This window comes from Planococcus citri, chromosome 4, assembly GCF_950023065.1.
Source record: "Planococcus citri chromosome 4, ihPlaCitr1.1, whole genome shotgun sequence".
Taxonomy (NCBI): Eukaryota; Metazoa; Arthropoda; class Insecta; order Hemiptera; family Pseudococcidae; genus Planococcus; species Planococcus citri.
This window is the reverse complement of record NC_088680.1, coordinates 14,015,957-14,032,052: the sequence shown is the minus strand read 5'-3', so window position 1 is coordinate 14,032,052 and position 16,096 is coordinate 14,015,957. Positions and strand designations below refer to the sequence as shown.

General features: G+C 35.2%; 2 protein-coding genes across 2 annotated transcripts; both read left to right on the top strand.

Moving 5' to 3' along the window:
* The first annotated feature begins 2,095 nt into the window (after nt 1-2,095).
* On the top strand, nt 2,096-6,934 carry LOC135844132 (uncharacterized). Its single transcript, XM_065362252.1, has one exon. The coding sequence runs from the start codon at nt 2,217-2,219 to the stop codon at nt 3,732-3,734; it is 1,518 nt and encodes a 505-aa protein (XP_065218324.1). The 5' UTR covers nt 2,096-2,216; the 3' UTR covers nt 3,735-6,934.
* A 2,612-nt stretch (nt 6,935-9,546) lies between these two features.
* On the top strand, nt 9,547-11,841 carry LOC135844296 (uncharacterized). The gene is made up of 6 exons (XM_065362452.1): nt 9,547-9,859; nt 9,933-10,279; nt 10,362-10,415; nt 10,488-10,700; nt 10,781-10,987; nt 11,289-11,841. Exons 1-6 carry the CDS (start codon nt 9,688-9,690, stop codon nt 11,697-11,699), a joined length of 1,404 nt encoding a protein of 467 aa, XP_065218524.1. The 5' UTR covers nt 9,547-9,687; the 3' UTR covers nt 11,700-11,841.
* Nucleotides 11,842-16,096: the final 4,255 nt, after the last annotated feature.

Below are 16,096 nucleotides of genomic sequence, written 5' to 3'. Positions count from 1 at the left end.
AAATATTTCATGGAAAGGCAGAGTCAATTTATCTAGATAGAAGAAATTATTTTAAGAAAGAACCATTCAAAATCTTGGAATATAATAAGAAAAAAATGAATGATTTTTGTTGTTTAATTTTAGAAATGTGAAAAAGAAAAATGCTTTGAAATTTTAAAAAAAGCAATAGGGAATTTTTTAGAATATTTATTTTAATTTTTTGGAAGGGTAAAAGTCAAAATTTATTTAGGTAGTCAACTTATTCTCATTTGAAAAAAAACATAAGGAAATGCAAAAAAATCCAAAATTTTGAAACACAATTAGAACAGTACTCGTACATTTCAGTTTGGTTGCACAAAAAATTGGGAAATTTGGCAATAAAGAAAAGCAGTAATTACCTAATAACTTATTTCAAACATTAATTGGGAGAGAAAGTGTCAAAATTTATCTCAGAAAAAATGAATGACAGAATAAAACAAATTGAAAAATTTTGAAGCTCGATTTTTAAAAAAATGAAAAATACAAAACTTTTCTTTAAAATTTTGTCAAAAAATTGGCAGCAAATTTTTTCTATGTTTGGGGAGGGGGGGGGTCAAAAAATTAAATAAATGAAAAATTACGAGAAAAATTGAAAATAAAAGCGAGATTTTTCTATGATTTTAGGCCAAAAACCAGGACCTTTTTTACAAAATTGGCCAAAACCTGGACAAAAGCACAGAATTCGAATAGGTATCCATTTATTTTTTGGATATGACCCCTCAGTTCACAATCCCTAACTTAAATAAAAAATTCAAAACCAATTGAGGAGCTGGATATCAAAACGCCGTAAGTCCATTTTTATGAAAATTGAGATAAGAGTGTTTTCCTATGTAAAATTCAACGGGGAATCGATTGCAGCTATCGTCGTAAATCCATCTGCCATGCTTCACCTCGAAAAACCCACTCAAAGTTGAGATTTACTTCAAAACGCAGTAAAAACCAGCAATTTTACTTCAAAACGCAGTAACTACACTATTTTTAGCGTTTTTTGTGTTTTAAGGTTGGTAAACATTGAGTTCAGAAGGTGGTTACTGTTGGTAATGAAACTACAGACTTTTAAAAAATTTCCAACATATTGTTCAATCATAATCACACTTGGCCTGAACATAAAAAACAAAATCTTGTGTCATGACTCAGTCACTATGGCAAACGGCGCTTTAATTTTGAATATTTTTTTTACTATTTAATAGATAATAATCATTAAAATGGTTCTCTACCCATGTGTTTTTATTTCAGTAAGAGAGTGCCGGTGTATTTACTGCGTTTTGATATAAAATGTGCGTGATTTTTGTAGCAAGTTTCAGATCAAAACGCAGTAACTGTCTTTTTTCAGATCAAAACGCAGTAACTTTTTTTCTCCCCCTTCCCACGTTCCCCCCGGTTCTCAAAAATTTGGGCACTTTCATGTTTTGAGGTCATGGTGACTTCCCCTTTCCTCTGATAACACATTTGACCCCCTTTGACTCCCCTCGACCCCCCCACAGTTTTTCCTCATTTCTGAAAATTTTGCAAAATGGACTTACGGCGTTTTGATATCCAGCTCCTCAATTTCTCACTAATTCAAGGTAACTTGACACCTCAGCTTATCATATCATCGACTCATTTTTTTTAAAGTGAGCAACTTGGGAGGATACCTACTGAGAAGTCAAATTTCAAAGATTTTATCCCAATACAACGAGAAGAAGGGAAAAGGGTCCTAGTAATTTTCATGTCTATGTGATTTTAAGCGAATTTATATTCTAAAGCATATTTTTTCAGACTGGTTGACCTTTGAGTAAATACTTTTGGTGGGTTTCAAAAATATTTACATAGAATTGCATCAAAGACTTATTTTTTTACCTTCTTTTTAAAAATAAATTTTCAAAATATGGTTTCAACTCCTCAAGGTAGGTATAGGGGTCCCCAAAAATGATCACTAAATTAAAAAAAAATGTCCAAGAGCAAAGTGAATCATCGTTTATTGCGAATTCAAAGATGATCAACTTGATTAAATAAATGAAGATTATTATTGAAATGATAAGAAAGCAACCAAGTTTATCATAAATATTTGATATCAAGACCTCTCATTCAAGCCACAAGTCATGTTCGTGAATCAATATTTTCAATTTTAGATCATTGGAAGAAGTTGAGTCGAACACGTCTTCAAATCATCAACACTACACCTCAAAAAACCAGTCACCCACTCGAGAATATCATCAATGCCATTCATTCTTCACATCAATCGTTCAAAAACAAAAAAAATGACTCAAAACATCGCAATCATCATTTTCTTCATCATCACAACAACTCTCATCAGATCCAGCACCTCCATAGGAAAATCTTGGCAACGAAAACCTAATAAATTCGACGACCTGCAGGACGAAATGTACCGCATCGATAAAAGCGACCTCATCCGAGTACTTTTCGAGAACTCATCATCCCCTTCTCATCCAAACACGAGTAACCAATTCTGCTACATCACTTGCCCTCGAGGTTTCGGCAAAAGCACCAATTTAAGGATGATCCAGAGCTTCGCTCAAATCGAACTGGATTTTCGAGGTAACGTGAAGCATTTCAACGAGACAATGGCTCGTCACATTTTCACAGACTTGAAAATCAACAAGTATCCGGAAATCGTCGCCGAGCACATGGCTCGATACCCTGTACTGTACTTGAGTTTGGCTCGATTTGCTCGCAGCAGCCAGACTATCGACGATGTCCGTCTCGAGCTGATGATTTCGCTCGGTAAAACCTTAGACCCTTATCCATTTTTCAAGAATCACGCCAAGTTATACGGTTCGGAGAGGAATTCCACCAGCTCGAGGTGCTCGTGGAAGTCGATGCGATTCATTGGTGATTTATTGGACAAAAACTTGACCACGGAAGATCTACGTCAGGCGTTACTCGTTGTGAGTCGATCACTTTACCAATACTTCAATTCGACCAAGGTTATCGTACTGATCGATGACTACGACGACACAGCTCTCAAATCTCCCATACTCGAGTCAACCTACATCACTGAGGCGTACAGAGAACTGAATTTAATCCTCGCAGAGGTCTTCAAAGGAGGATCATCATTCGTCAGAAACGTCATAATGACTGGAGTCTCGAGCTTACCCTATTCCATAGATGATGCCATGGTCGATACTCTGACACATTATGCTTTCCTAGACAATCACATCTTCACCCCCTACTTCGGTCTGACCGAAGCCGATATGAACACTTCGTTCACCGTGTACGATATCTCGAACCAAGAGCAAAAAGCCATAAACGGTTTTTACAATGGTTATTGGACTTGCAGCACCAATGGCACCAAACTTTTCAATACGCATTCTATAACGCGATACCTCTTCAACCGATTCACAACTCAGAAAAAACCTTACCCCTTAAAAATATACTGGACTCAAGACGACCTTCAAGGATGTATTTCGCGTTTCTTCAGACACCCTCAGTTCCGCCAACTCACTCTGGATGCTCTGAAAAGTGGTCGACTCGAGTACAGTATTAGGAAACGACAACCTGGCGATGCTATACGAATTTTAGAGGAATTTCGAGACGGTGATTACCGCAATGAGAACCGTACGTTGACTGGGATACTGCTGACGTATTATTTCGAGATTGGATACTTGAGTTATACGTCTAGCTTGAATGTTTACACGATACCGAATCTCGAGGTACGTAAAACGTTGAAAAAAGAAGCGCGAGATTTTATCGCGGATCAGACAAGAGACCAGTAATCAACGGAGGAACTTATGAAAGGAGCAATTTTGATGAACAGATGTACGAAGTGAGATACTAGACTGATCTCTCACCCAAGAAATTGAGGTTCAATACCCCACGCAATCTCATATGCAAGAACTCTGCGTTGCAATATTAATGAATTGGACGAGGAAACTCAGTCAGAAAGATGAAGGGAACAGAGGCGAAGTGACTAAAGGGGCGGGGGAGTCCTCCTTGGGGATTTAGGAAATTGGCAAAAGCTGGCCATTTTGAGTTACAAATAGTGAATTGGCAATTTTTAATGTTCAATGATGAACTGACAACTCTGAAAGTATAACTAAACTGTGTCCCTGTAACCAGCTGAGTTGTTGGAAAATTTACGATTTGGTGGATGGAATTTTCAAGATCTCTCCCCCTCCCCTTCGAGAATAATTGTTTCGCTACACCCCTGAAAAATGAATATCAAAGAGAAGAAAATTTAGACCATTCCCAGGTGCGGACTGGGTCGGTTGATGTGCCCTGGCAGATGCACGGAATGAGGCCCTCTATTCCCCCCTCCCCCAAATCTTTCACGTACAATTTTTTTCAGGTTCAGATACTTGAATGAGAGTTGTACAATTTGTTTTTTTTTTAATTTATTTACTTTTGCGGAAATAAGTAGATCTGACAAGAAAAAAACTGGAGGTTTTTTTGAGGGGGGAGGAGGAGGGGAGTGAACTGGGGAAAAGGGGGTGTTGACTGAAATTTTTCGACCAGTATGAGAAAAAAAATATCAATTTTACCAAATAAAATGACGAGTTTTTAGATGAGATGACAATTTTGCCAACTGATATAATACTCACTTGTTATGTTTTTTGCCAGAATTGTCTGCAATGTTCTGTTTTTGTTCAACTTGTCAAAAAATTTCATTTACATCAAAATTGTAAAGAAGTCCCATTTTTTTTCAAAATTATAAAAAACTCCAAACTTTTGTAAAAATTGCCAAAAAAAAGTCCTGTTTTTTTGCCAAAATGTTCAAAAAATCTTGTTGTTAACATCCCGCACAACAGTTGTCGACGTCGACATTTACATCGACTACGTTTTTTTCTAACATAATGATGGAAAAGTGATCAATTAATTATTTAGTAGGAATCTTCTGTCCATACAAAAGCCAGGTAAATGAAAATTTTCGAAATTTTCTCATTATTTCCGATACTTCGACAAGCCAGATCGACATGTAGATGTAAAATTCAATGCTCGAAATTTACATCTACAACTATGTCGGCCAATTTTTCAGAATTAAAATTTCTGTTTCAGTGTTTAAAAGTTTAGTAAACATTCAAAAATATAATCTTGTTCAATGAGGAAAACAAATTTTTTAGAGCATTGATGAAATTATTCACTTTTCCACAGTTTGGAGTTCTAGATGATATGAGGTTGATATAATATTGTGGATGTATTTGTTGATGTCAAATTTCACATCAACATTAACATCGACATGTCGACATGAAAATGGATTAGTTTAGTACTCTTAGATAAAGTATTGCACCATCTTTGATATAAGGAATTTCAGTTCAACTTTTTGATTATACAGACTCTTTGTCTGTACTTCTTCGGAAGTGGACTTTATGTCGATGCTGTTGTCAGCACGAGCAATAGCCACATCACCACATCAGAGGAAATGATTTTTGGAAAAAAAATTTCAATTTTTAAACTCAAATTTTATAATGTTACAACGCAGGAGTTCGACATGAATTTTGATGTGAATGTTGATCCATCCACATCCATCACTTTTGGATGCTGCATGTCGATGTGAATTTCAACCCTGTGTTGAGCCTATTGTTGACACAAATGCAGATCAACATCGGTCAACAATTACATCAACAATTAGCTCGATACAGGGTCAAAATTCACATCGACATGTGGCATCCAAAAGTGATGGATGTGGATTGGTCGACATTCACATCGAAATTAGCATGGTCGTTGTTGTACGAGATTGGAAAAAATTCTTGCTTTTGCCAAAATTATCCTGAAAAGTCCTAATTTTTTGCCAAAACATTGTCAAAATTAATTTTTTTTGAAGTTATCAAAAAAGATTTGATATGGTGCAATATGCCTTCACTGCTTATGTGGTTATTCTAATAATGCATCCTTACGTCATTCTATTTATATCCCATAATATAAAGATGCATGGTAACGTGGGAAATTATACAGGGTGTAAGTAATAGAGGACATACTTGAAGGTCGCTGCAGTATGCGCCAAAGACCGGAAGTACGTATGATCACTTGATTCCAGCTATTTGAGTGGCAAGAGTCTCTTTGAAGTATACATATGATGATAGGTGGTAATTATATTTATTAATGTGTGACAGGGATTTATCCCAAGTAGCATTGTTTTTCATAGCGGCCCAATACTCACTTGGTGCTGACATGTTTTAATTACTAATTAAGTTGGATTATCAAGAAAGTGGATGATCCAACATTCAGTTATCATGTTACCTTTTGCAGCCAATTTGGGATGGACCTATGGCCTAGGCATCTATGAATTGGTGTGTGTGTTTACAAGTCCTCTTCAAATTAAAGCAGACACCGACATGCTACTATTATTGGGGGCTAAGGAAAAGAGGTGGTGAGATGGCCAGCAGTGTTTGGTAAGAAGTTGCTTACATAGTGGTGTCTCCACTTAATTAATTATAGCCTAATCATAGTTAATCGATGATGTCATTTTATCGTGTTTATGTACTTACATATATGATGAATGCTGTTAAAACTTGAATAAAACAAACCTGTACATAGCAGAGTCCTGCACGGATTAGTTAAAAGTTATCTGCGTTAGTTGCGTATCGAGTGCGGTAAGCTACCAAATATAACTCATCCAGAAGCGGTTATATCTGCGTTACCCTATGAGGATAATTTTGTAGTTAAAATAACTACACTACCTGTGATTATACCGCATTCTTATCAGAAATGTAATGTTTGATTCTGTCTTATATGTTTGATGAGTCACCAAAATGTATTGATGAGACACTAGAGAGCCAAATGTGGTAAAGGTAAGGTTATTAACCTAACTTACCGCTGGTTGCGCGCGTTGACAGAAGTAACTGCAGTTAGTAACCTGTAGTTAGATTAGCCGATAGCTCCTGTGGTTATCTGGCTATTTTAACTACACCGTGCAGGACTCTGGTACATATAGTTACTGTTGCATGTTCTTATATTATGTATTCTGTGTATTTTCAACAATAACAGTTTTTTTTTGTTGCATAAATAAATAAATTATTGTAAAAAAAACTTCTGCTTTTAGCCAAAATTTTCAAAACTCCTGCTTTTTGTGAAAATTGTCAGCAAGTTCTGCCTTTTTGACTTAATATGGTAGGCGGAGACCTTTTTTTGACAAATTATCCAAAAAATTCTGTTTAATGCCAAAATGGACAATAAATTCTTGTTGTTTTAGCTGAAATAGTCTGAAAGTACAGCTTCTGAAAAAATTGTCAAAAAGTCCTAACGTTTGTCAGAATTTGTCTAAAAAGTCCTGCTTTTTCCATTTTTGAAATCAATCTTGTAATTTTATATGTATAATTTTTCCTCTTGATTTCTTATTCTATTCATTTTTTCTAGTTCTCTTTAAACATAGAAAAATTCTGACAGATAATTATGTCTAAAGTGTTGGCATAAATGAAAAATATCAGAATAAGGTTATTTAAAATTTCAATTTTGAATATCCTCATAAATTATTTTTCTGTTTTCCTTCCATTTTTCTTACATTCACGAGGTCTTAGACATAAATTGGAATTATCGATTGTTTAGCATGATCCAATCCCCACTTTCAACACTCTCCCCCCTTGCCATCTTCTTACCGTCAAATAGGAAACCCGATGTGCAAGCGTGTCCGTAAAAATCGGACACAACGGTATACAAATCCGGTAAAACGGACACTTTGTGTCTGTACTTCAGAACAATACCTATTGTTTAGTGAAGAGCAGACACTATGTGACCGCGGAGCGTTCACAATGTGACCGCCTGCTGATGAAATGGTTGCCTATATATACGAGTATAGGGAATATGCACCCCCTCCCACCATAATATTTGGAATTATTTGGAATTTGTCGACATATTCGAAAGTCATCAATCCAAGGTTACTATCAAAATTCTTAGGTATGTTTTTCAAGAGCTTTTGCCCTAATTTCTCGCGAGTCAATTTGGTTTTCTTCTTCACTCTGAAAATTTCAAGAAACCACTCATATAATTTAAAAAAGCTAAGATCAGAAAAACCAAACTCTTACATTAAAATTAATGTTGTTCCATCATATCATCTACAGAGTTACGAATTCAAGAAATTTATAAATGAATTTGAAAAATGCGGAGATCAGAAAAATTGAATTTTTTATTAGGTACCTAAAATTGATGTTGTTTTACTTTTCAAATCACAAAATTTTCAAAACTTTTCCCCTCGCTTCACTTCGGATATCCAAGATGCTCCTCTCAAAAATTTCAAGAATTCAAAAATTCTAAAACTGAAAGGAAAATTTCAGAAATACTCTTAATATTTAAACCGTTCGAAAAGTGATAATTTTTCATTTTTTTGAACTGAGTCACCAAATTGTGCTCTGGTAAAAATGTAAAATATAACATCACAAAAGTGGTTGTTTTTTTTAAAAATTTTTTTAAACAACTTTTTCATAAAGTTTTTGCTCTTACTTCGTTCAAGCAGTAATTTTGCCTTCTTTTCGATGAAATAATCATTCATTTTGAAGAAGTTTCGGAAAATCAGCTGAAATTTTGATTTTTTTGTCTAAAAATCTGGTTTTGCTCCCCCCCACACACTCCATTGGTGTTCAGCACACTAAAATTTTAATTTTTGTCAGAAAACCCACAATTTTCTTTGCTTTGTCTTCAAAAAAATATTCCATCCTCATAAACGCATCACACGATGCTCAAACACACCTCAAAAAATTTGAAAAATTATATGCTACACATTCATATTTTTTGGGGAATAAATTACTCAAAATTGATTTAAAAAAATTACTGTCTTAAGTGAGGCTCGATGGGCATATATGCACAATTAAATACCTATTTCTGAACCTGCATCAGTGGTGTGCTCCTATAAACGAAGTCGAGAAACATCCCTTAAGTACCTAGCATTAGAAGTTGTGTGGGGAAGGGGGAAACGGGAAACCAGCAGCAACATCACCAAACATCCGAGAGAAAGTAGAAATAAAACCAGTTCCATATCACATTTCCGTTGCAAGGAGGAGACAGACATGAGACAATACAAGGTACCTGCGCCATGCCTGCATCTACCCTAGATTGTTCACAGTACAGGCAACGTTAAGGGATAGAATTCATCTTTCTTTCAATATACCTACCTGTAGTTCTAGCACAAAAGAATATTTTCTTTTGTTTGGCTATGTAAATGAGAACTATTATGTGGTAAAAGAAGAAGCATGCAGGGTGGAATAGTTTGCCTACACATTTGTATTAGGAGAAACATAAAAAACAGACACAATGTGTCTGAAAAAACGTACACACGCAGACACAAATCCGCGGACACAGCAGACACATTGTGTCGACGTTTTTGCACATCGGGAACACATGAGATTTTCAACAACGATAGATGCATACATATGATTTCTATGAATTTCTCAGCATAAAAATTTGTCAATTTGAAATTCCATTTCATCTGAATATAAAATCATAAACTTCACTTCCAACCCCCCCTCCCCCTCTTCTTCGCCATTTTTCATACCAAATTCAAATTTTAGATTTTCTTCAATATTTCATAAACCACGTCAACGATACACATGCCTGTATTTCTTTACACAATTTTCGTCACGACAGTGATTTCGTCGATCACAACGACTTCAAATTGTTTACCAAAGCGCTAAATAATGAACATCTGGTACAAGTAAGCGATGGTTTTTCGTCACGTTATCGATACAGTGTTAGAAAACGATTATTTGAGAAAACATTTTTTGCATTGAATTCGGAAATGAAATGAAATTATTGTCGATTCTTCTTCTACTATGTTGCTCGTGTGTCCCTGCCTTCGTACGTTTCAAAACTGCGGAACAAAACGACTCAGAAGCACCATTAAAAAATTCGCCCGAACCGAAACCAATCTCGCAAGATGTGATTATAAATCCAAAACCAGAAAAACTCGAAAAAAGTAAGTCAGATTATTAATTGTACTAGCAATATTTTCAAAAACGACGAATAAAATATAAACGATCATTCGACAGAATCTAAAAATCCTCCCGCTCCACCTTCCCCTTTCTATCCAGCTTTAGAACTGATCAGAAAGAAAGATAAAACATTCTGTATTCGGAGAGATTTCATACCAATGGCAGAAACCAGAGACGTTTCCAAATTGGTGTATTTTTGTCCAGCAGAATCATACGACGAACATAAACGATCGAAGAATATGATGATGTATCGATATTGTTTATATTTGAATGAAATCAGCAGCGGTGCTCTGAGTTCCGTCGACTGTACATATGACCCTCAGCCAAAACTTTGGTTTTATGAAGACGAAGACAGTGATTGTGGAAGAGATGGACGTGGTACGCTTTACAGATTTATTCACGAAGTAGGTCAAAAAATTATTTAGTTGAAGTGGGGGAGGGGGACTATATTCGTATTGTAATCACTCGTAAATTTTTTTCCTGAAGATATGTTGGCAAGAAAAATCATTTCTTAAGGGTGTTTCCAAAGTGAAGAAAAAGGTAAAAAGAAATCACAAGTGAAATGAAACGATCAGACTCGTAAATGATCTCAAAATGTATACATTTTTTTAGCGAGATAAAAATTCAAAAATGAGACACGAAACTGTAGAAGTATACTTGGTATGCTTAGAAGAAGAACGAGAATTATTATACTTGAAATACGATTTGATAGCAGCTTCGAAGGAAGAATACTGGAACACTCAGACATCCAATTTAGTGCTACAATCAAAAACCGAAGGATTTGTTGAGTTCGACTTCGAGCAAGTGACACAATTATTTAAGCCAGTAAGTATAAGAGGTAGATAGATACGTAATTCATAAATTCTGATGTTTTCACTCGATTGAATATTAATTTTTGTGCACAGAACATACAAGAAAAGAAATTGAAGAAATTATTCGGAAAAAAATTCGACGATGTTTTGATACCACAAATGTTAATTTCTCCGAAACACATAAAACCAAGAATTGCTGGGAACTCTCTGCAAAGTTATTTGAACATTAGACCGTTATGGAAGAGTGTAAGGAAAAATTGGCGACATCTGGAGAAACGTTTATGGAAATTGGGGTTCGAGGTGATTTATGATTTTTTACTCTTCTGAATTAATTTTTTAGAATTTTGAAAAAAAAAGATCACATGAAAAATTCCTCAGGAAGGATAATTTTTCTCTAAATACGAGAGATAAAGGAGGGGTTTTAAAAAGTTAAAAATTTATCAATTTTAAATCTCGATTTTCCATTATTTAAAAAAAATGCAATTTACACAATTTTTCAATCTTCAAAAAATGAAGATCAATTTTTGAGAACTTTTTTAGACAACTGGCTGAACTTCCCCCTGCCTTTACATCTCATCTCACCTACCCTGTATAATTTCAGTACCCTCAAGACATACGTATCTACGCTGGAACCTACGATTACGATAAAATAAGCAACGATGGCAAAAAATCATACAGTATCAAGATGGATTCAACAACCGAACTGAGAATTCCTTTCATTTGGTGGAAATTAATCGTCCACACGAAAAATAAAGAAGGAATTATTTTAGCTGTGCAAAATCAATCTGAAAGTAGTTCGAATGGTGGCCAAAAATTATGCCCTGAGAGTATCTGCGATTCACACGGATGGCCAGAAATAAGCGAGTTCGGGTATTGTTGCGAATTCGGCGAAGAAAAACGTAAATTACTCCATTTAAACGAGGAAGAGATCAAAATTTACAGAGTTTTTAATCCGACCAAACACGTGTCGGGAATTAAAAAATGGGTTAAGAATTTATTCAAGATGAAGTAGGTAGGTATGCTTAGTCCAGATTTGATATGAAGCAGTATTGACAGTTGTGACATTGAAGAGTGAATTAAATCGTGACGTGATTATTATTTGCACATCTCGATGTTTTGTGAACAGTCATTTAAAATTTTAAATAAAAAATCAATCCCAGGAAACGTTGTCTAATTCAGATTAAAATTTTTTACGACTTAAACGAACATCTGAACAAACAAGTAGGATACATATAAAGATTGGGGAAGCAATAAATACGATTTTCGACATTAAAATGTACATAATTATACACTTATACAGGTCACTTCACGTCAAATCAGCCCCGTTTTGGGTTTAGGCTCCTCCAATTTTGCTCAATTTTTTTATGTAAATTTTAGGAAGATTGATTTGAAAGATAGTTGAGAGTGATTTCATAAAAACTCAACAAAATCCAAAAAGTATACATTTTTACTATACTTACAACCCTGAATTTTTCGTGATGAGATTCGTAAATATTTCGAGCACAATCGATCAAATAAAATCGAAAATCGTAAATGAATCGATTCCTGAACTTGAACGATATGTTAAAGGCTATAAATTGATTTTTTTTATTCTGGACAAGGATCGACCACAGATGGAATCAAAAATTTAAAAATGAATCGATTTTCAAGTTTCGATTAATCGATTTTTGGTCAGGAGCGATTTTTGGTCGAAAAACGTATTTCTGAGACCGAAAAAATCGGATTTTTCATTCCAAGAATTATCGATCACATGTAATCGAAAATCGCAAATAAATCGATTTTTGTAATTCGATTACTCGATTTTCGATCATAATCGATTCTTGATCGAGATTCCAGAAAGCTATTTTTTGAAGTGGAGATAAGTTTTCTATTTCAAAACATGATCGATTATATACAATCGTTAATCGCAAAAAACAACGACTTTTGGCGATCGATTGAGAGATTTTTCGATCACGTTCGACTTTTGAGCAAAACGTGTAGGTCATTTCTGTGACTAAAAAAATTATTTCTCATTCCAAGAATTATCGATCACATGTAATCGAAAATCGCAAATACGAGTAAATCGATTTTTGTAATTCGATTTCTCGACTTTCGACCAAAATCGATTGTTGATCGAGAAAGCTCTATTTGAGACAGAAATTGCGGTTTTCCATTTCAAACATGATCGATCATAAATAGAATCGTAAATCGCAAAAAAACATCGACTTTTGGGAATCGACTATCGATTAAGAGAATTTTCGATCAGGTTCGATTTTTGATCAAAAAAACCTATTTTCGAGAGTCTAAAATTCATCTTTCAATTCAAACATTTTCCATCATATTATGGAACCTAAAATCGCAAATAATCGATTTTCGATTATGGTCGATTTTTAATCGAAAAGTCTATTTTTTTGAGGCTAAAATTATTGATTTTGGATTCCAAAAATATTACTGATTGCATGGAATTGAAAATCACAGATCCGTCGATTTTAGCTAGATTTTGATCACTCGATTTTCGATTGTAAACGCCAAAGCCCAAGGCTATATGGCTGAAAATTGATCTTTAATTTCGAACATGATCAGGGACGAAACTAAAGGTTTTGTTTGAGGAGGAGGAGGGGGGACTTCAACCGAAAAAAATCACCCTCGTGAATTATTCTTAATCCTTTGAGAAGTCAAACTATCAATTTACAAGTCAGAAAAAAAACCACAAAGAAAAAAGAAAATAGCACACCTCTTGTTTTCATAATGAACTTATTTCACCGTTTCGCGTTTTTTCCCATTCCCGACATTGCTTATCTCGCCACAGCAGGGATTGAATCAAGACGTGAAAAGGATTTGCTCGTTTGGCTTACTTATACCTACACCTACCAACCTACCTACAGCGTTAACATTACGTACCTAAGTATGTATAAGCTGGCGATACGCGATGAAAAAAAAGCGAAAAATACTCTAACTGGGGCTCGTTAACTAAAGTAGGTAGTGGGCACCCTACCTTACCTACCTATATAAGGGTGAACGAGTTCGAGTGAGAAAGAGAACCGTATAGTCGGGTACATTTTACCATTATTTTCTCTCTTATACCTTTACATATAATACGACGACGGAATTATCGCAGAACAAGAAGAATTCGTCGACAGGTATTTTTTTCCAGCTACTCTTTCATTCGTTCGGTATAAAAAATTCATCGCAATTAACGTTCCGAATGTTTTACGTGGCCTTTAGCCTTTGTATTATGCACAATGGCCGGTGTCGTGACGCCTTTCGCGAACGAAGCCAACCAGCAAGACTAGTCGAAATAGAAGAAAAAAATTCCTACGTAAAAAAGAAGAAACGTAAAAAAAAACGTGATTAAATACGGAAATCGAATAAGTAGGTACCTACGCGAATTGTATGTTTTTTTGAAAAGATTACCTGGAAAATGAACTTGAGGTGAGGGAGGAGGGAGGGGACAACGTCGACGACGATGTGAATAGGACGAGAGTAATGTTTAATTTCCAAGTAGGCCATTTATATTCTCTGTTACCAGCATCGAAATACGACAAGTACCTTTGGAATTGCATAACGATTCGAGTATATGAGCAGGAAATTCGATAATATTATTGAATAGATGTGTATCGCAGCTAGTCTGGATAACCTTTGGCGTTGGTAATTGGTCTATGGACCGTTAATAGGTATAATCGAGTCGATATAATAGGCGTACTATTACTTGTATAGGTTTAAGATCGAATTGCGTACTCGAATGGTATCTAAATTGTGCTCTAATGGACTAATGGGGGTGTACGAAGCTCGAGAATATTTGCAATCTCATTGAAAATAGGTTCCATAAACTTAGAACGAGTATTAGCAGCACAATGCACGAAGCTGTGGCGTAAATCTTATTATCGCCAGTACACATAACGAGACTACGATTCGGGTTCAAATTTCGGCCCAGTATATAAAAATACTCGTATATTCGATACACGAGCTCGTCGCTCGCAAAGCACACGCAGGGGGTAAGAAGAGGTGTAGCAGACGACCCTCATCAGTCATTTTTTCCAATCAAGCCTTTCGCCTTTATCAGCCTTAACGTTATTCGAATAAATACGACAGCGAGGTCTTTTTTTTTCTGAAATCAAGCCCCCCATATGTATAAGAGGATACGACCGGATAGGATATAACTAGTTGGATGGTGATGATGAAGGAGAATTGCTTCAAATGGAAAGGGAAATTTGAAATATTATTTTTAGCCGCAAACGTCATCGCAACTCACGTCCATGTGGAGAAGTTTTTCCTCGCAACGACCATTCGAAAAGGAAAGGGTGATGGCTGGAGGGAAACGAAGGGTAAATATGGTAGAATTTTTCTCGAAAAAGGTTGTGTACATTTGGATGCTGGAGAGTAGAAATCTGACCGCGCGGTTAATTAGGATGTTTGATTTCGATATATTTGTTGACCGAGAGTCGAAAGGCAGAAAAAGGATAGCTCGCGGAATATTTATATACGTGCGTTAATTAAATATGAGATGGAGATTTTTCCCTCTCCCTTTTTCTGCTCGAAATATTACGATTCGCGTTGAGGAATTTTATTCGTTGAAGAGGGAAGGGATGGGGGTAAGTTTGCGTACGTATTCGTTACCCCGATATTGCCAAAAAAAAGTCACAGTTTTTAGAAATGTTGAAAAAAGGTATTTAAAGTTTGTAAAGAGAATGAGGGAAGTAGTAAAAGAGTTTGAAAAAAGCACATAAGTAGCTGAATTTGGGGCGCTGAGAAGGCCATTTTACAGCAATTTTCACAGGATAACCGAAACGTTTGTAAATCTCTGAGACGTTTGGTTCTTGTTTCAATAAAATTCAGTCAAGTATATTTTTTTTATGAAATTTGTGAGAAGTTTCCTATCAGCTGACATCGACCTTTCGAAATCATCCTACCTCCTTCCCGTTCACTTTTATGATTAAGATTAAGTCAAAAGTGGTTCGAGAAATTACTCCCTAAAATTTTTCACCTACCACTCCCTCCCCTTTCGAAGATAGGTACCTACTTTTTTTTTGATAACATAACACAATCATCAAACAAAAAATTGTAAAAATTCAGTCCAATTGGGTATTTATATCAGTCAAAGAAATTATAAGGGATCAACTTACTCTTCAGTTCTGTCATCTAATGAAATTATTCGACGAGGTACTCACCTGAAACAAAAGAAAGATAAAACTCCATTAATAGGTAGATAATTTATCAAATAGATGCACATTCTAACTCGAGTTATTATTCGTACAATTCGTTGAAAATGTAGGTAAAAAATTGATGAAAATATCGTAAAAAAAATCATTCAGTTATGCAGGTTTATTTACCAAGAATTAAAGGGATATTCAATATTTCAAATTTTAAATTTCCTATTAAATACTTATATTATTTCAATTTTTTTTTAACCATAGAAGTCCTGAAACCAGT